At 36.1% G+C, this 21,520-nt stretch overlaps 1 protein-coding gene across 2 annotated transcripts; it reads left to right on the top strand.

The window, feature by feature from the left end:
* The first annotated feature begins 4,133 nt into the window (after positions 1–4,133).
* Positions 4,134–20,610, top strand: LOC133181806 (microtubule-associated protein 1A-like). Of its 2 annotated transcripts, XM_061316410.1 has the most exons (4): positions 4,134–4,316; positions 12,485–12,577; positions 12,950–12,985; positions 15,142–20,610. In XM_061316410.1, the coding sequence occupies exons 1-4, from the start codon at positions 4,175–4,177 to the stop codon at positions 19,176–19,178; spliced, it is 4,308 nt and encodes a 1,435-aa protein (XP_061172394.1). In that variant the 5' UTR covers positions 4,134–4,174; the 3' UTR covers positions 19,179–20,610. The 2 variants fall into 2 exon arrangements, with proteins under 2 accessions (XP_061172394.1, XP_061172395.1); XM_061316411.1 differs by lacking the exon at positions 12,950–12,985.
* The last annotated feature ends 910 nt before the right edge of the window (positions 20,611–21,520 follow it).

Here is a 21,520-nt window from a genome sequence, read left to right as displayed (position 1 = left end):
AACGCACTCCCGTTCCAACGGCCTTGCCTCCCGGATGAAAATGAAAATTCCAAAACCTACTGCACATCAACAAGAACACCACTAATCATATTCAAAAAACAGGGGAACTGGAAACTGAGTAAAATGTAAGAGAGAGTTGCATCTTCACTAGCCATTGGATTTCTGTCCACTTTGCTCCACATAAACATTTGATTTGCGGTCCACTTTTAGGTTTTATATACACTGTATGTTGAGCAGGGCGGACTGAAAACTCTCGGCTAGCGAAGATGGAGGAAATGAGGGAGTAGATCTATAGTTTTGAATCTCCATATTGACCTGGATGACTATATTATGCCAAAAACTCTCTTCAGAAAGTGAGGGTATAAAAAAGGAAAATTAAGAAATTTTGTAAGTTTGTCACTTGTCCTTTTAATACAATGTTGCAAAAAACCTAATCTCCTTGATTATATATACCTGTATATTATTGTCAGTATATGACGTATATTTATAAGAAATATTTCCATGGTATAAAGTAGTTTTAATGTATTTATAAGAGATGTGTCTATGGTATACAGTGACATGTGCATACTGAATTATGATGTATGTTTATGGTATACAGTGGAACATGCCACTGGCGGATTTAGAGGGGGAGGGGGCACGCCCCCTAAAACTCCCCCCCCCCAAAAAAAAAGTTTGCATGAGTATAAAACTGTCTCGACATTAAAATGAGTATATATTAATTTATGCTGAAAATTGAAATAAATGAATAAATGAATATAAAACACAACAATTAGGCAATCTTCACTGCAAAAGCAATATTACGTGGATTTTACTTTTCAAGCGACTAATACATGTATCATGGGAGGAATGATTTCCTCAATCAATTATTTCCATAATACAGATATGCCATCAGTTTTTGATACCAACACATTCTTAAGACTATAACCTACTTAAGATGTCGATTAACTTGTATCAGAAATTTTTTTTCACCTATAAGAAAGTGAAGAAGAATGAATTTATTTATACGTGAAAATGGCGATCGTGGATCGGCGAGAAATGTCGAGAAATAAAGGCACCTGATAAAGGCAATTTGAAGAATTTCTTCGAAAAATTAAGTGACATCAGTAGTGAAATGTCTTAAGAATTTTTGGCATAATGTCATTGAATTTCGTAAATAGTAAATGGTAGTAAATACAAAAAATACAATATGGCAAACATTAAATTTTCGTATTTACTACCATCCGTTAAATTCAAAAATTACAATACGACAATAAAATACTCTGAGATAGGCCATTTAGGAATAAAGTCCAAAAGTGGAGCACATACTGCATGTGTAGCCTGTAATTTGCCGTGTGTGTGTGGGTGTGTGTGTGAGGGGGTGTGTGTGCAGCTAATTGTAAACGTATATAAAAAAGCAGTTTAGTTTGAATTATTTTATATTTATAAGATATAATTAAGATGAAAATAAGTGTTAAAAAGCCGCCTAAATGATACTCATTATACTTTATTTTTTTTTCATATTCTAAAGTTTCACAATTACATGAAATTTAGAGGTACTGAAAATAATTTACATGACTGTATTTTTGTCTTGCCTTCGTTGTTTGCACAGGAAAGTCATATTGACTCAAAAATCGTGATTATAAAAAATTTGATTATTGAACTAAAATGCGTTTGTAGGAAAAGCTGTAACTACACCTGTGAAGGCTAATTATAAGGCGGCCCAAGCCCCTTGCCTTTAAAAAAAGAATTTACACCCCCCCCCAACTCAAATTCCTGAATCCGCCCCTGTATGTAAACTGTTGGAATTTGCAATGTTGACATTGTTATGAATGTCAGTGCCGAGCTTGGTGCACAACAGGGGTCCTGAGACCACTGGTATCCGCCAGTGGACTCAGGACTCCAGACGGTGTGAGGATGGGTCCCAGTCATTGAAGGAGAAAAGGGCTCGAATAGCCGCTAGTTATCTTGGACGTCATATCGCTTACAAGTACCAAAGCAGTGGAGATTGAAAAAAATAATTCATGGAATCAAGTTCTTATTATCTACTCTCAATTATTTTTTGAAATAAATAGTGGGGTCCACGTTTTATAGGGGGATCCAGTCATTTTTTATTTGCTTCAGTATTTACTTTTAATAACTCCGAATTTTAATAGCAAATAGTGGGGGGGGGGGGCTGTTCCCCCCACCCTTTAGATTCGCGCATGTTAAGATGCTTAAACAAAATTATACACTAATCACTGAGAATAATTTGTGAAATTACCAGGCAAATTTCTAATCTCAAATTACCGACCGTGATTTCTGAATCAGTTAGAATCGTGTCATTTTGATTTGGCATTTGATGTGTGATGTCATGGCAATATCTACAGATAAAAAATTTTTGAAAGTGTGTGAAGAAACTGCAAGAAATTTTGCATTTATCAGTGTTTATGATGCTATGAATGGTAACATATACTAGGCCTACTATACTAGTATGTAGGTCCCTGGTTATATAAAATGGGCCACAAATTACATTGCAATAATTTTTTTAAAAGGGCATTTTCCTCTGAAATATGTAATGAAAAAATAAAGATATGACTCAATTATTATGGCCAGATACTGTATGACACTCAACTATATTTAAATATAAGTATATTGACAGTCAAAATTACTCTATTAAACATGAAGTGTTTAGATGTGTGGATTTAAATATTGAGAAATGAACATTTTACATGTACATGTATTTTCTTTAAATAAACTGCTTATTAAATGTAAAGAGGGTGTTGCAGTTCTTTTGTTATTTTCCTTAAAGCTGTAGCAGTATAAAAGAAAAATTTTTAGTAACAGAAAACGGTCTTAAATTTTTTTTCAGATACAACGGTATATACAGCACAATATAGAATAATATTTAGAAACTGCATATCGACTTCCAATTTACCATTAAATGAAGTGTACATGTAAATTAGTCACATAGCAAAATAAGTCAAGTTTTCTGTTTTTCAAATAGGGAATCTCCATTTTTCTGAAAAATTGCCTCCTTGAAACAGAATGAATTTTATATACGCATAGAGAGACAGGCTTTTTTCTTCAAAACTGCCATTTCCGATTTTTGTTTCAAAGAGGCATATTTTTGAAAATCACAAAAATCGAATAAAAATTATTTTCCATCCGAAATGCAAAATGTTCACATAAAATAGCATAAGATACTTCAGTGTCGGAGCTGGTCTAGTTGTAAAGTAACAAAAGATTTCTAACAAAAGATTCTTTTACCTGAGAATGGGTTCGAATCCTGGAATGGCTGGTATATATATTTTTTTCATATATAATGGAAGTACAATGAGAGAGGGAGAGAATGTCATAATGGGTAATATTAATAATAATAATGGGTTATATTTTAAATGCATGCAGAATTAAATTGTTTTCCTTGATATTGAGATCTAAAACCAATAAGACATACATTTAATGTTACTATTTAGTGGCGATGTCTTAAAAAATAAAGTACCATCATTTTAAATAATTTAATCTTTTCATACGCATTTTGTTTCATAATTGTTCTGTTAATTAGTGGCTCAGATTTGACTTGAAACAACTAAATTGAAATGACTCAATGGAATTTCTTGGATATTGCATCAACAGCGTGATTATTGGACACATTTTTATATATTGAAAAATAATTAACGCACGCTGTCTACAGTACATCTTTCAAAATGATGTGCGAAGTGCACTTGCCATTAATTGTGCTTCTTATCGTTCTAACTTTTCTCCTGCCATATGGCGACAGTGACCATAGATGTGAAAAAAAGTTTACTTACAGGTCGCCAGTCTATGTTAGGAAAAAACTATGTTTGAAATAAACGTAAAATGTGAAATGTTTTGTTATAACAAGCTGAACATACCCGCCGTATAAATAAAGTCATCTACGTAGCATTATCTATATTTAGAGATAACCCTTCAAGCGTCGTGGGTATTTATTTGTCCTTCTCGATTTAGGGAATAATTGTGAGTTTCTGCAACACCCTCTTTTGATCTTAATATAATTTTAAGAAAATTAAATTGAAACCGCTATTTCGTGGACAAGGCCTAACGTTACTGTCATGACCTCATGCATACTCGGAACACTACAACGGCATCTGGTGACAATCTGTGATAACAACAGAAGTTCTCCGAAAGTGAATACGATTACTTCCTGTTGAGCTCGCACCGGTTTATAGCAGAAAAGATGGAGTCTGAGCACGGTTCAGGCGCGAATATAGGGAGTGACAGCAATGGTCCCGGGGGTAAGGGAGCGGCTGTGTTGCTTGTGATTGGGGAACCGAATACGGAGGATCATAAAACTCTTATTTTAGGAGAAATCACGAAAGGTACGTGCTTTAAATACTGATTTATTTGACTTGCTGATTACCAGGTAAAAACTGCTCTTTTTAATCCAAAATTATTTCTAAAGATTGCATTGTCGATTAATTGTTATTGAATTTGGATGGAAAAATGTTCTTCTTTTATAGATTTAGTAAGTTTTTTGTCTGTCTTTGATTTTGCCGTTGCGTGTAGCAGGCCATGAGTCACTTCTTCGTAAGCTTGACATAGATTATGATAATTGAGTAGTGAAAACAGAAAAAAAGCTCAGGCGACTGTTATTGTACGCTGGTGTATGTGTAAACAAGCTCAGCAAACACGGAATATACGTTTATACCCGCACTTGATTTAGTTTATTTTTATCCTCACATACAAATCTCTTGGGCTGTCAGAATAATCAATTAATTGAAAGAGACTTCATGTTCAGATGAATCATGTCGTTAAAAAATAGGAATTGATGACCGACATAAAATGCTGTCTCCATTATTTTTACTATTTGTGAGGTTTTCAGAGTACTTTCATTTTGATGATTTACATGCGGACAAAACTTGCCCCTCCCCTTTTTGTGCACACCAACCTTTATTGTGTAAGGCATGATTTTTTTTTTTGTTTTCTTTTTCCATCAATATATACTAAATATCTCAAGGAAAGATCTTGGGATGCTATCAGCCCACCATGACTTATTTTTTTTAATGATAGCTTGGTAAGTTTTGTGTGGTTTTAAGAGCATTAGCTTTATCTGCCTCCCAGAAGTCTTCTCTAATTGTAATGATAGCAGCTGAATGGTTTAGCACGTTAGAGGTTGTATTTTGTTTTACCTTTCCTGTTTGATTCATGTGCAAGGTAGACAGATAAAGTTATCAGTGAAGCAAAGAGGAGGATTTTGTAATCAAAGCTCACTCACTGAAGGATGGAGACACAACACAATTTAAATCATTAACAACCTAAACATCTAGAGAAAATAAAATTGCACACACTTTCTAATTAGTGCATATTAATTGGCCCACTTACATATGGTCTGGATAGCCAGTGTTTAAGGTTACAGTGAAACTATTAAGAAAAATGTTTCTTATAAAACACATCCAGATCCTAAACAATAAAATAACATTAATCATTAATTAGAAACAACTGACTTTTACATTTCTGCACATTCAGTCCATGAATGAAGCTCATACCATGCTGTTTTTATAATTTTGGCTTAACCACATAATTTTGTATATATAACTCATAATTTTAATGTTCTCACACGGTTTTTATGTGAAGACATATAATGCATATTACATGTGTTGTACAGTGCAAGATTAACAGCTAAATGGATAATGTTTGTAATGTAGCTTCTAGCACTTGGGATTCAGTGTAGATTTATAACCAGATCAAAGTAACAAGTTAAAGAAGTGCAAGTAACAACACAACTCTGAATAGCATAAAATAACTAATAATGGCTATAGTTGCTACATACACTATTACAAAAAGAGATGCCTGTTTAATACATTTGTCAGTACATGTTAGTGTGTAAGTTACCATTCAGTAGCTGTGTTTGTTCTCATTACCATAGCTGATGAGATTTCTGTTTGGCCTTACTGACCTATAAGTGGATCTCTGGATTTAATGGGAAAGGGGGGGGGGGGGTTGGGGTTGGAGGGAGGGGGCTATCAAGATTAGATCAGTATTGATGAAATCAGGAAAATGCTGAAGCTTCCAATGAAGTGTGATGTATATCAAGAGGAAGCTGATGCTGTCTTGTAAAAGTATACAAACAAACAAAGTAAATAGATGGGAGAAACAGATGGTAGTATTGCTAAATTGCATCAAAGCAGCAGAATTTATTCTATTTTACCAGATCAACCATACTGAGAGAACCAATGAGATTGCCTGGAAGTCGAGTGAAAGTCATTGCTTTGAGGCTTTTTTGTTTGGATGAAAATTCAATCCAGCTGTGATATCATACAACTTGAGACTGACTGCTCTTTGACCAAACTAAGGAATGGGGGACCAAACATTTTGGGACATTTAGATGATGGTAGTTTTCCTGTGGGGCCCTTTGACTGGCACCTATGAAAGGTTCTCTAAGGAATGAATGATTTGTTAGCCAGAGTGTAAAACTAAAGGATTCAGAGATCTGTTACATGGAGATAGGTATTTTACAGTAGAAGAATCAGTCACCTCCTACATGGTTCATAGAATTCTACAATTATCAAAGTGCCAGAGCAGTTGTTTCATGGAATGCTCCTCCATGCCTCAATGATGCTATTTATTAGTAGATGTACTAACATCCCAGTTACAGTGTTGAAAGATCTATGACAATTGTGAACAGCAATTTAAAGCCCTAATTGAAAAGAAGATTGAGGGAACAGTAAGGCAGTAAAATATGAGAGTAGGATTAAGCCATATGTTTTAGTTCTGTACACTTCACAGGCATTTTGGAGTCTCCATTACAAAATTCAATACGGTTTACTAAAGTTACAATGGTCAAATGACAAATTTCAGTGAATGCTCAGCTAGAGTTAGGGTATTGATCTATGTATCTGAGTATAGGCCTAACAATAGGATTCAATATTTATCAAGCCAGAAATCTGAACCTCCTGGTCAATTACTGCCAGTGGAAATATGAACAAAATAAAATTCAAGTTATATAATAGTCACCTGTAATGGCCAAAATAACAGTATAGAATTTAGGGAACATGACCAAATATTTCTTGAATGATCAGTACATGTTATAATAATGTATAAATAATATTACATGTATAATGTATGAGAGATTTATAAAAAAAGATTCATGTTTCCCCTGGACAAAAATTCTATACAAAGATTCAATAGTAAATTGGTGAGAATCTGAGAGAGAAGTGCGTTCATAAGGAGAGGGCAAGGTCATTAAAGAAGAGTGTTTTCCAGACTGGTTTATGATGGTTAGACATCATAACCAGCACCAATTACTCCTCTCTATCATTGGCCATTAAGATGTCTGCCAGATGGTGCTCCTCTGTGTAGAAAGCCACAGGGATTTATGTTCAACATCTTGATTGCTCTGTGCAGATGTTGTGGACTGTGACCTCTGGCTGTGACCTTGTGACTCCTGTATCAAGGATCAGTGACTTCATCTGAATATATATCTGACAGCTGAACTAGTGATAGCTTCACTGTATAAAATAAAATGTGGACTGCTTTTACATGAACCAGATTGTGTGATTGAAAATATAGGGGGAATGCCCACATGAACTAGTAAGCTGCAATGCTGAATGGAATAAGGTTTCCTGTATGTTTACACAGTCAGAAATGGACAGTCTGCCTTGTTTCATCAAAACAAACATTTTTACAGCTTTCTTGGAGTCGGTAGTTATACTGAGCAGATTAGTTGAGAATTAACTCATAACACCTACATTGTAATAATCAATTTATTGAGACTATATTCTCCCTTCCTTAGTTTTCTCTGTTTTGAGATCCTCCCTTGCTGAAGGCCTTGCATTCCTGAGACTTATTTGAATGACTGCTTTCTTCTGCCTGCAGCAGCTCAGCACAGATGCAGATAGTGAAATGACAGATATACATGTTTACACCAACACTGATAATCATTCTATTCAATCTGTAAATGACAAGAAACAACCCAAGAAAAATCTTAGGCAATTCTGTAATAAGTCTTATAAAAGAGTATCGTAATTAGAATTAAAAGAGAAACAATAGGAAAAGATTTATTGACCAGTTTTGACTTAATACTGGGCATTGTTCCAACATTTTTGTGTCCTGAGTGGTTTACATATATGTTGATGTAGATCAATTAGAAACTTTTGGATCATTATAGACATGAACCATTCCACTCAAAAGAGAGAGCAATTTGGCAACCCAGCCACTCCTATGTAGAAAACATATAAGCACTATTACTGAATAATGTGCAAACTTGAAGAGCAACTCAAAAGAAGTCTTGGACAAAACACGCAGAAATTAATTACATCATAAGGGAAAAATTTTTAACATTTGGGCTCTTAAGCTCAATGTAGCACAATTATTAATAGCCACAAACATTTGTATTGAATTTCCTGTTGCCATAGTCAATTCTCTGATTCTCGTACATGAATATTTTGTGAGGGATTTCTGACTTTATCCTCGAGCGTCTACTGTAGGAAACTAGCCATTCCTTGGTATATTTCTGGTGTTACATTTACACGGTACCGGTACAGTGCTATGCAGAATTCTCTATCAAGTCTTCATCAATTAACAATACATTACCTTGCATATCATATCTTACCACCCAATTCTCTGCTGAGGCTGTTCATAATTTTTACTCCATGCAGGTGTAAAATTTGCATTTATTGGTGCGTATCCCCCATTATACCAGTATACATACCCCATAAATGCAATTTGTTTTGGTGTAAAAACTTCATATTCTGATATAACAAAGGGTTTGAATAATCTTGGAAAAATAAGTGTAAATAGAATCTTATGATGGATAAATTGAGAGAATTATCACAAGGATCAATCATTTACTGTTTATCAAAATGGAGGATGAAATTTGATGATCACTCAAAAATTGACATGTGTCCTCTAAAAGGTTCACAGATTGCTGACCACTGTGTCAGTGTTGTGAGGTAGGGTTAGAGTGAGGTCACAACTGACCACAAAGTAGTGGGTTACACATAGAGAAGAACATGCTGGCTTGATTGCCTTTAATTATTCTGAATGATGTTAACTAGACCTTAGTAATCATTAATCAATGTACAGTTGGGGGGGGGGGGGGGGGGGGGAGATAGAATAAAGTCAATCCATCTCTTATAACAGCTTGAGTGTTCAAAAAATGGTTTATTCTTTCCAGTTACGTAGCTAAATAATGACAGGCTTTTTGTACATACCTACTGTACCAAACACTTGTACAGATCTTCAACATGGTTTGTTTTGTCTCCCAATTCTCAAACTTGATAAATTAATTTCATTGAGGAATTCTTAACCCAGCTACACAGGGTAGCAGAGTCAGGACGGGAGTAGAGACACCTGTCATTTATAGGAGGATGTACAGGTGACACAGGAACCCATTAAGTGTCAGGTATCTCTCTGAACCTGATGAAGAAAACAAAAATTTCCTTACCATCCTTAGCTTCCTCACTCTATCCTCCATCGTTTGTCTCAGGCTGGTCATATTTTCTCTGGAATCTGTCCCCACTTCTGTTTGTCTGAGGCTGGTCATGTTTCCTCTGGAATCGGTCCCCACTTCTGTTTGTCTCAGACTGGTCATGTTTCCTCTGGAATCTGTCCCCACTTCTGTTTGTCTGAGGCTGGTCATGTTTCCTCTGGAATCGGTCCCCACTTCTGTTTGTCTGAGGCTGGTCATGTTTCCTCTGGAATCTGTCCCCACTTCTGTTTGTCTCAGACTGGTCATGTTTCCTCTGGAATTGGTCCCCACTTCTGTTTTCTTCCCCCCTACATGTAATAACAAGCCTCTCAGTACTGGAGACAGGCTGTTTGACAGTTTAGATGACTGACAGAGAACTTTTATTTATCATCCTACAACAAACAGATTATCTCTAGGTCATAAATTCTGTTAGCCCATGTTTAAGTGGCCAGCTCTGAGGGTTCCTATTGAGGATCTGTTAGATGGATTTGAAAACAAAATCCTCCCAGAGGTTTGACATTGAATAAATGTATGTTTGGACCTTATAAGAAGGGTATTGTTGGTGGCACAATTGCGTTGCAATTCTTTTCTGGTCAATATGTCATTGTGAAGTATTACTTAACCAGCTAGAATTCATACATTATATACAGTGATGTGCAGTACGTGCTATGCAGGATTTAAGAGTTCTTGTTAATAATCCTACCAATTTTAGGAATCTCTTGATAATTTTTATATGCAATTAATCTGATATGCAAAAAACAAACTATTTAATATGCTGGCGAGCAATAAGGTGTGAACCATCATGCCAGAGTTTTTACAAAATTTGGTGAAAAGTTTGACAATTGAGGTACAAGATATAGATCTTTTTTTGTGCGACAATTTGAGAGTCAAACTGTGTGGACCACTTTAGCTTTAAGATCATTATAAATCAGTTTAACTGTGAATAACATAGGTGTGTAAAGTGCTGGGATTTCCCAGGCAGTATATCTACAGGTATGGTGTATTTACCCAGGCAGTCAATGGAATGTACCTGTTCTCTGTTTCTCAATGGTGACTAATACAAGCATTTCTGGTCTCAATGAGCTCACTGTCTAACCTAGGTAACCTCACGCAAGCTTCCCACATTCAATATCCCACTATGCTAAGTGATTGTTGAAAGTCACAACTTCATTTTATTTCTAAAAAAACCTTTTTTTGCCAAGTAATCAAGTAAAACATAAATTTTGAAGCAGGCATATTAGGTTACAAAATGTTGTCAAGTGTACAGGACCCATTCATGTTATGTTGTCAGATTTAAATATTTGCCTACTTGTACACTGGTAGACGTTGTCATATATGGAGCAAGTCATACAAAGATTACATAATAGGATTCGATCTTCTCAGTAATTGATAAAAATATATTTATTTTACATTACAGATGCATGAATTATGTATAATTTTATATGCTAGGTATTGTTGAAGTATTTTGTATGTGTGAGAGTTTTCCCTTGGTACCAGTAACAAGTAATGAATTCCCATGAAAGACATTTTCTAAAGGACAAGTAGAGGTCAGAAGGGAAGGGGGGTGGAGGGATTAAGTTCCATATGGACCTACACTTATCTAGACATGTGTAGTAAGGAAATAATTTGACAACCATTGGGTTTAAGTGACACCTTTTTGTGTAAAATATTAACAGGAACTCATCAATAGGACCAAGAAATGGAAAGCCTAGGTCTGCTTTGTAACATCTGTGGTCATCTAGCAAATCCTATCATATAAATTATCATTAATGCTTAAATCTCTCTAGTAATAAAGCCCGTTAACTGTAAAATCAATAAAATATTTATTCTAGAAATTACTGTAATGTGCAACTTAATCATTTCACCAATATGTCATATGTCAGCATCTCTAGATCATTAGTCTATATGACATTAGTCTATATGAAAACATCAGAAGTGATCTGATCACCCCCTATAACTAATCAATATCAAATAATCGGCTAGCTCTTCTGTTTTTAAGACAGACTTTTAACAGAATTAGTCCATTGTGGTATAACCATGCAGACAGAACAGGATGCACCTTGACAGATCATTCTGTTTTAGACAGACATCTGGATTTGCATAGAAATGGTTCTGAATCATTGTCTCACTTCTCTCGGATGTTCTATATCCCGTCTGTAAGGGTCTGACAGCTCTCAGAAGAGCTCTCCTGTATCACAGATGCCAATACAAACTTCATATTCTGAGACTCTACAAAACATGATCCTCTGTTTATTGACTCATATTAAAAACAGAGGGAAGCATGTATGATGATAGAGAAAGGATTTTACATCATTCATTAAGCTCTCTGAAATTAATGCAAATTTGTGCTTCATTATTAAAATATCAATGACACATAAGGTCACCATGCATCATCATGCAAGTACAGCTACATTAAACAGATGTGCCATTGTAACCTTCTAGCTTTTATGTTCATGCTGTGATCCTTTTCAAGAAAGACTTGCATAATTTATTTCATTTAAAAAAATAATATATATATATATTTAGTTACACCTTAATTTTAGCATCTTCATTTTTGATGATGTCATTTTCATTAGCAAATAATTTGATAATACAGTGTATAGGAGAAAGCGTTGTTAATTCAGACAGGTGTAAGATTTTGAACACTAATAAAAACACTTTTTTGTCTTCTGTTTTTGTTCTGTGTTTAAGTGGTAATGGATAGTCTACAATATTGGAATCTTGAAAAAACCTAAGTTTATGCCTATGCATTACTTTGTTGTGACTGCAAGGCACTCACAATTAGATGACCTTCACCTCTCAGTAACACTCAAAGACCACCCTTCACTGTGTCTTGTTCTTCAGAAATTGTGTCGAATTTAGGTTATGCATTTTTCTCATAGAACAGTTAAGTGTGTGGGAGAAAGTTAATCAATTGATATATGTACTTACCACAAGGCCAAATGATGCAGGTAACCTTGATGCAGTATTTAAAGTCCGAAATATCAATAATTTCTCCGAACTGACCTTTTACAATTTTTGGATCAAAAACTTCATTTAATGAATTATGAACATGACTTAAATATTTTTGTTTTGTAGCTTTCAAGCACTGGGGTTGTACAGATGTGGATATCAATGAAGAGCTCTCTGGTATTGCCAACCGAGCAGCGATCGGAGAGGAAGGCCCAAATGGTATTGTCATGTCATTTGTTATTTCCTAACAATTTCTGTAGGCAGTGGGTAGAAATCAAATATATATAGGACTTTTAGAAAATATTAAATAATATAAGGATATTTTGTAATTGAAATTTGTCTTTTGATTCATTTTTGTATGATTATTTGTAATTCAGAAATAATACTTTGGAAAAGGGGACTTAAAAATCATGAAAGAGACATACAATATCAAACACATGTTCCTCTGAGAGTGTTGTCATTTACACACAACTATACCTGCCAGTTGAATGTGTAGATTGTAGAACTATAGAAGATAATGAAGATTGTAAATTGTAGAGTATTTTCTCAGATTGTTGCATCTGCTAACAAGATATATCAAATCATTTGTAGCTTTATATCCCCTTGGACCGCACCAAGATGGTGCTAGTAAGTAATTCTGCTAGCTTGGTAAATTTTCTATTCTCCATCTACATGCAGATATCACTGCTGGAATTTCTACAGGTGGTTAATTAAAACAGGATTCAAATTCCACAAAGCAAAGTTTTCACTTAATTAGATCAAGTAGTGATTAAACAAGTGGGAAAATTGAAAACTTTGGCAGAAAAGTAGGAAGTTGTGTCAGAGTTTCTGTGTAACATGTGTTGACTTGCTGCACTAGGATTTCTCAAGAGTTCCTAAGAATTTAGCAGTAATTTGGATTATTGCCCTGACATAACTTAATTCAAAGAAACTTCACCGCAGTTTGTCATATTCTCAAAATAATATTATTATACATTTTTTAAATTGACAAAAACCTTTTGAAATATATCTGTGGTATTTGAAGAACTTCCTGCAGTGATATTTGACCTTGATGACTAAAGGAAGTCGGCTTGGCACAATTTTTAATTTTTTTCGTTGTTCCCTTTTGCAGGAAATAAATATTTTTGTCAGTATTATAGGTTTCTATTTCCCTTGGCTTTGGTGGTTGTAATTTTGTACAATAAGTAGTCAGTGATATTATTATGAGACTGCTTTATTACTCTATGATTATCTACAATAGTTGCATGGTTGTTGTAAACTCAAATGAAGCAGAAAATATAGTATCAGTGACTGTTTAGCTCTTTTGAGCCAAGAGTTTCTCCATTTAGAATAGGACTGCCATCTTTGTTACTGTCTGTCTGGCTTAAATTTCCCGTATCTTACACTTTTTCTTCAGAACTATTGTGACAGTGTCAACCAAAGTTTATCATAATTGTTTATGTGAAATTCAATAACCACATCCTCATCAGAAGGGTAGATTTTGTAGATTCTGAATCAGTTATTCACAAGTAATTAATATTCAAGTGCCTCTGGTATACTGTGGTTCCAACGGAGACATGACAAATTTCTTATTAGGAATATATACTTAACTAGTGTAGAAAAATATCTTGAAATTTTTCTAGGATAAGGGGGCTGAATTACCCTCTTGTGTTAATTTCTGAAAGTTCCCATTAGGGACAAGGGGAATTTTACATGGAACTACTGGCATTTAAAGAGAGACAACATAGCAGACCCATGTAGTACAGAATTAAGTATCTTCAGGGATAGTTGCTTATAATCTTATATCCCTTGCTTTGGTAAATTTTCAGCCTTACCAACTTTTACATACTTGAAGGTTTTTTTAAAATTTTGAAATCTTAAGCTTTCTGCTTTCACAACAATATAGAACAGAGATGCATGTTAGAATAGAAGCAAATTTCACGTAAACAGGAGAATTTATAATACAGACTAAGTAGACTTGCTTTGATCTACATTAGAGCTTAGCCACATTTCACAGTAACAGTGAAACATAACAGGCAACAGATGCTTTAAACACTGATTCTACATCAGCTGGTTAATCGTTCAAACACTCCAGCATCTGTAAGAGCTTTCACTCACATAATTCTCCTCCACTTCCTGTAGAGTTCATTATAAATGACCAATATCCATTGTGTTTTTTTCCCCCTCCTTGTGTTGGTTTATAATTGTCAATATTGATTTAGGTCCTTGTAAGTTTTTAAATGTCGAGAACTCTGTATCTTCCATTACAAAGCGACACTTAATGACATCGATTGACTATTTAAAGTAACTATGTTTTCCTGAGTGTGGACATATGGAATCACTAAGTTAATTTACATCTCTTAGAGCATACTTGTATGGATGTAAGTGTTTTGCATGTGACTTGTGTGTATGCAAAACAGCAGACCAAATTCACATGTAGGCCATATGGTGGTATAAATAATACAAAAGAAGAATATACACAGAGTAGTTAAATAATGTACATAGCATAGCTTATGGAAATCAAAACTGCTGAAAGATGAAATTAAAGCATATTTTAAAAACTTTTAGATGATTGAAATTTCACATGAAAATTTCAGTCAAATATTTATCAAGGTAAAAAGAAAATAGTAAACTTCGACATCACTTGACATTGAAAAAAGTATGAAGGTCATCTAGTCTCTCTGATTCTGCTTCAGCTTTTCATATTAGTTTCAAAAGTGTTGTAGATACAGCAATATATGCAATATTTTTCACATTTTTAAAAAATGTTTTTGATTTTACAATACTAAGATTTCTATTTTCAGGAGAGAGGGTCATTCGTCACAGATCTGAGAATTTTGCATCGGAAATATTGGTAAGCCCACATTTGCAGACCCTGACAGCAGCAGTGAAGAACTTCTTGGGAATTGACATGTCCTATAAACACCTGATCTTTGCAGGACATTTCTTGGAGGGAAGTGGAGCGTGGATTCTTCAAGATGATGTCTTCACAATCTCAAAGCTCGTCAACATTCTGAACGATCCCACTACCAGCATCAAGAGTGAGAAAATTTGTGTTCATAGTCACCAAGAGGGAGAATGGAAGCAACCTAATCTACTGAAAATCAATAAATTAAAAGACAATGGATTTGCTGTTACAACTACTGAAACGCAGACAAACCATCATGGAATTATCCAGTTTGCTGCCTACGTGTCAAATTTTGTCAAAACCATGACCATTACAGACCTGATGAAATCCACAGACTTGGTAGGAAGTCTGAAGTTTACTAAACCTACCCTGTATATATTCCCAGGTTGTGAAGGAGATTCAGCTTTGTTTGCCATGAGGGAATTTAATCTCCTCGTCAATGGGGGCTTCCGAAAAAAATCGTGTTTTTGGGACTTTGCTCGACATCTTGAGAAAATAGATGCAATGTTGATCACACACCTTGGTATAGACAATTTATTTGGTTTGTCCTCTTTACTTCAGAGGAAAGCATTAGGCCAAGTCCATTCTGACATAGGTTATGTGTACATGAATGCAGCAGATAGACTGTCTTCTGTTAATGGCATGAAACACTCTAGCCTGAAAATCAACATAGCTGAAGAGGGCTTAGAAATGGTGGAAGCCTGCAAAAAGGTTGGTCTGACCCCTCACGTGTGTACCAGAGTGAATTCCAGCCATCCCCTGGCACCTGTCAATCTTTATCATAAGGTGGGCCATGGAACATTGGATATGTATGTTCTTAATCCTTTGGCAGATAGTAAGGAGCTAAAAGAATTCTTACAACAGTGGCAGAAAAATGGCACAGAGTTTGGACACTCTCAAGGCATACCACTGCCAAATCTTGTCTCCATCTGTGCTCTCTTGGTCTGGAAACCAGCTGATCCAAATGAGAAAATCAACAGAATTCTGTTTCCTGGAAATGCACCTCAGCATAAGATTGCAGAGGGCTTAGAAAAACTTAAACATTTGGACTTTTTGAAACATCCTACTTGTAGTGCAAAAGATTTAATTTCTAAAGGAGCTGTGAAGAAGCCAGCATCTGCAAGACCTCCCTCTGGTAAACCTGCTGTAGGTAGACCTTCTCTTGAGACTGGAAAACCTCCATCCAAACCTCAGAATAACACTAAAACTGCACCACCTAAATCTTTAAATGACAGCAGAACAGCCAAACCAGGCAGTGAACGTAAAACACCTCCCAAGTCTGCCAGTGATACAAAGGTTTCCAGTAAGGCTGAACCAGCTAAAGCTGATAAAAAAGATACACATGCCCAGCGCTCAAAGTCAGACCTCAATAAATCTGTGGACAAGCCTAAAACTAAGACTGTAGGATCAGAGGCTAAAGAATCTCCTAAACATGCTGCTTCTAAAACATCCAAAGTAGACCCCAAGAAAACTTCCAAGCCTACAGAAGAGAAGCCAGCTACCAAAGGAACACCTTCAAAATCTACCCCCAAAAAGGATGCTAAACCCATTGCAGAATCAACACCAAAGAAGGCTTCCCCAGTGAAAGAAGCCAAGCAGAAGGTAGACAATAAACCAGAGGCAGTTTCTACTGCACCTGAAATACCTACAGAGGCAGATGTTGCACCAGAGCCCCAGTTCAGGGCTGAACCTGAAATTGCACCAGAACAAATGAAACAAGACTCAGAACAAGATCTGTTACCCCAAGTCCCAAAAGAACCAGAAGAGCAAGTTAGCACAGGAAGTTTGTTAGACTTTGATCCATTTGCCAGTATTCCACAACAAAATTTTCAAAAAGAAGTTCCAGTACAGCAGAATTTGATGGATGATCCATTTGCCATGGATCAGAGTAAAGAAGACAATTTTCAAGATGATCAAGATTTAATTCAGCCAGCTTCACTGCCAGATCCAGTTGCATACTCCCCACAAGAGCCAGATGTAATACCAGACTCATTTCCTAAAGATATGATTAGTTCTTTCATTCAACCAGAACCAGACTTGATAGGAGAGCCAGATGTTGTTCCATCCAGCCAAGCTGACAAGTCTGCAGTTTCTAGTCCAGATACTGACTCCAAGGAAAGTGCTGTGCCTGTTGAAGAAAGCCCTGTAGAGGAGCCTGTTGTTGAAGAAAGCCCTGTAGAGGAGCCTGTTGTTGAAGAAAGCCATGCAGAGGAGCCTCTTGCTGAAGAATCTCTGAAGGAAGGTAAAGAAATTCAGTCACCAACCAACTTGTCAGATGATGTGAGTGTATCAGAAACAGAAAGACTGTCAGATAGAGAACTTGTGTCCCCAGTAGAGCCAGCAGCTACTACAATGGATGCTTTGGACGAAGAGGTTGCTGAGGTGGAAGATGGAGAGGAGTCCCCAGATGAGGTGGATAGTCAGGGTGATTCTGCAGAAATCACTGCTGATCCTGACAGCCAGGGAAGCCAAGAGGATTCCAAAGTCCTGGACAAAGAGGAGGATGTCTCTCCTTTTGCATTTGAAAATAAAGGCTTCACAGATCTCTCACAAAACCAAGATGAGGGAGTTGAGGAAATGTCAGAACAAACAAATACACCTGAGGAGGAGAAGTTTGAGGTTCAAGAAGCTGCCGAGCAGATGGAAGACAAAGAAACTGAACAGGAGGGAGAATCTCATGCTGATCCCCAAGAGCTTGCAGGAGAGAATCAGTCCATCACAGATCCAGCTGGTATTATATTTGATGATGGATTTCATGAGAGTGAGAATAACATACAGAGGGAAATTAATTATCAAGCCAATGGTGCACCACTAGATAGCATCCGTGAAGAAGAGGACTTGGGGCATGGAAAAACTGCTGAACATAGGGAAGGAGGTCTTAATCCATTTAATGGTTTAGATCAGGCTCAGATAAATCAAGCACCGAGAGACCAGAGTCCATTTGATTCAGATGATCCGTTTCATGGACAGCTTAGTATGGGATACCAGCCAGCAAAGGATCCAGTTAATCTAAGGCAGATTCCTTGCCAGGAAGGGTATGAATTTGATCCAGATGGAGGAGAAGAGGATACCAGACCTGACAGTGATGAGGAAGATATGCAAAATCAAGAACAGGAATTTAATCCAGATACAGAGTGGGGGAAACCAATGGGTCTACCTTCTCCACCACCTCCAGAGGAGAAGAAAGACAGTGGTGAATCCAAGAATGAAAAAGTTGCCAATGGTAAAGGCCATGTCAATGGAAAACAACCCAAACCAGCCCACTCTAGCAAAGAACCATCCAAGAGCACTAGCACAGTCGCAACAAACAAAGAAAAGTCATCTGTAAGTAAATCAAAGACAGTGACGGAAAAGAAAGGGGGGCTTAACACCACAAGAACAGAGACATCTCGTTCAGAGAAGCTCAACACCTCCCGTACAGAGGTATCTTCCATGACCACTTCCAGAACTCGGCCAGCTAGTGCTGCAGTAGGAGAACCAAAAAGTAAACCTACTCCCAGGAGACCTGCCACTGCCACTGGAGGAACCCGAGTCTCACCAACTGCCACTAAGATGCCACCCATGCCAGCAATGCATGCCTATTACATGGATCTGGCCTACATCCCCAACCATGGCAATCCTGCCACTTGTGATGTGGAATTTTTCAAGAGAGTCCGAGCAAAGTATTATGTGTACAGTTCCATGAATCCTAACACTCATACCCTAAATGCCCTGTTAGATGCCAAGGCAACTTGGCAGGAGCCCGAATTACAAGTTACACTGATACCAACGTATGACACAGATGTCCTCAGACAGTGGATGGTGGAAAAACAAGAAAAGCTAACAGAACTGAAAGTGGAGGTGGCACCGTCTGCCAGTCGGTGTACTGTACAGCTCCAGGAACATGAGACTTGCTGTCTGGCCTACAGACTGGAACTGAGCAGCCAAGCATGAAAACGGCTACATCCACAGATGTGTATCAAATGAAAAAAGTGCAAGCTTTGTTAGTTGACTATGTGCCTCAATTCTCTTTGTGATTGTGGAGTTTCAATTGAACATAAAATGTTCTTTGTCGATACAAGTTAGTTGATGTGTTTGTTCCTTGTGCTTGCTTTGTTGGCCTATCATATCTTTTGCACCATAAAAGTGAAGCTGTGTGTAGTTCAGATAAAGAACAAATTACCTGGTATGGATTTTCCTTGTGTAAAATTGTGTATGTTGGTGATTTTTGTGTTGTGATGACAACTTTTACTTTATAAAGGTATGGGTCCATGTCATTAGTTTGATATTCTATAACAGATGCATCATGAGTTGTATTTTTTCCCTTAAGCAATAGTCATCAGATCTTGATTCCAACTTTGTTCACTAATGAAAGTACTTTTGAAGGAAAGAATAGTCAGTCTTTTTTTTTCCCATAAAATAGAGGGATTTTTTTTAAAAATTATTATCATTTACAATTAGTATATAAAACGTTTTGTCAGATTCAAAAATGTAGAAAGCTATCTCTGGCTTGTTTACCATTATGTATATCAATTTATGTTTCTTTTGTGTAAATGAAACATGCACATTCTGTATGTATTAGAAGTGAATGTGACTAAATATTCTTAATGATGGTTTCTCTGCATTTGCTGAAAACGTTCTACACAGATGAACACGTGATTTCTGGTAATTGAAAATTATAGCATCTGAATGTTGTATATGTCATGCAGCATGTATCAAATGAAGTGTAAAGCTCATCTTCACCTTACCTGCTGGCTTTATTATGTATTTGTTGTAATGTGAAGAGAGAGGTGTAAAAGCCATTATTTGTTGATTTACTTAAAAATTGTGTAAATAATGGAATTTAAAAAAGCAAGGAAGTGAGTACTTATTAATCTAGTCAAGGAAGTATTTAAAGTAATCGGAGTTGGTGGTGCTTGTACTGCGAAGTTTCAGTTTTTAGGCATTTATTATAGAACTTGGAATTTTCCATACAATGACTCGTGGAGAATGGTAGATTTCAATTGGAATTCAGATTTGTGACCAAGTTGTATTATTTCAGGGCATGATTATATGAAATCTGCCCTTGAGGAATTTATGAGACAGTGCTCGAGTTTAAATTTCATAGTTTAAAGCATTTAATTAAACAGTACTTGGAACATTAAACAGAGGTGGAAAATACACCGCAGTTCTGTCGGAAAACTTTATACATGTATCATAAAATTCATTTTTGCAAATGTTGTGAGTGCTAACATCATTTTTTTAAATATATTTTATAACTTTTTTGTACGCATATAAATATTAATTATATTTGTCAATTATTTTCATTCCTTAACCATTTTTTGTGCCAACATGTCACTGTTAGTGTGCATTAATTGATAAAAAGCAAATAAATCTGGCCTATAAATCTTTGTTATTAGTTTTAAAGGTGAAAGTGGTTTTGGCCATATGGGCAGTGGATATCAGCCTAGATAGCTTTAGGGGTTAGGGCACCTGACTAGTAATGCAGAAGACCCTTGTCCAGTTTTAAGTTTTCTTTCCTGTTACATTTGGTACCTTTAACCACCCGGGGACTTGCAGAGGTGAGTCTTGTAGGGGCAAAAGTTTTTTATTGGGGACATCAATCTCAAAATACAAAATAAGCTTGAAATATTTGTCTGAAATGGACAAGATGATGAATTTACAACCTTTGAGATAAGTCAAAGTCAAAATTACTGTTGTATGAAGTACTTAACTGTGTTGTTCATAATTTTGCAAATGACCTACTTAGATCTGCCATCAGTGCCATGGGAGATAACTCTAACATTGATAAAAGTTTTCCATTCCTTGGCCCTTTTTAAAAGTCCATGGCTTGTTAAATGTTTGGAAACCACTGGCTACAAATTTTACTCAAGAGGTTCATTATACTTGATGAGTTCATTCTAATGCTAAAATCCCAACTCTTGTGGCAAAGGCACTCCGCAAGAATGTAATGATGCAAAACTGTGATTGCTACTCACAAACTGATTGCTACTCACAAACTGTATTGTTCTAAGTAATATAAAGAATATGCATAAAAGGAGAGCTACTCACCTACAGCAAGCAGACATAGAATGTAAATCTGTGACAGCAAAGGAGAGCTACTGACCTACAGAAAGCAGACACAGAATGTAAATCTGTGACAGCAAAGGAGAGCTACTGACCTACTGAAAGCAGACATGGAATGTAAATCTGTGACAGCAAAGAGTTGATTAGTACAGGGACATATATATATATATATATATACTATATAAATCCCTGATTTGTAGCAATGTATTCATTTTTATTGCCATACTAAT

This window comes from Saccostrea echinata, unplaced genomic scaffold (genome assembly GCF_033153115.1).
Source record: "Saccostrea echinata isolate AGI-Se365-2 ecotype Australia unplaced genomic scaffold, CSIRO_AGI_Sech_v1 ptg000009l, whole genome shotgun sequence".
NCBI lineage: Eukaryota > Metazoa > Mollusca > Bivalvia > Ostreida > Ostreidae > Saccostrea > Saccostrea echinata.
The sequence above is the reverse complement of the archived record's forward strand: the minus strand, read 5'-3'. Positions and strand labels throughout refer to the sequence as shown.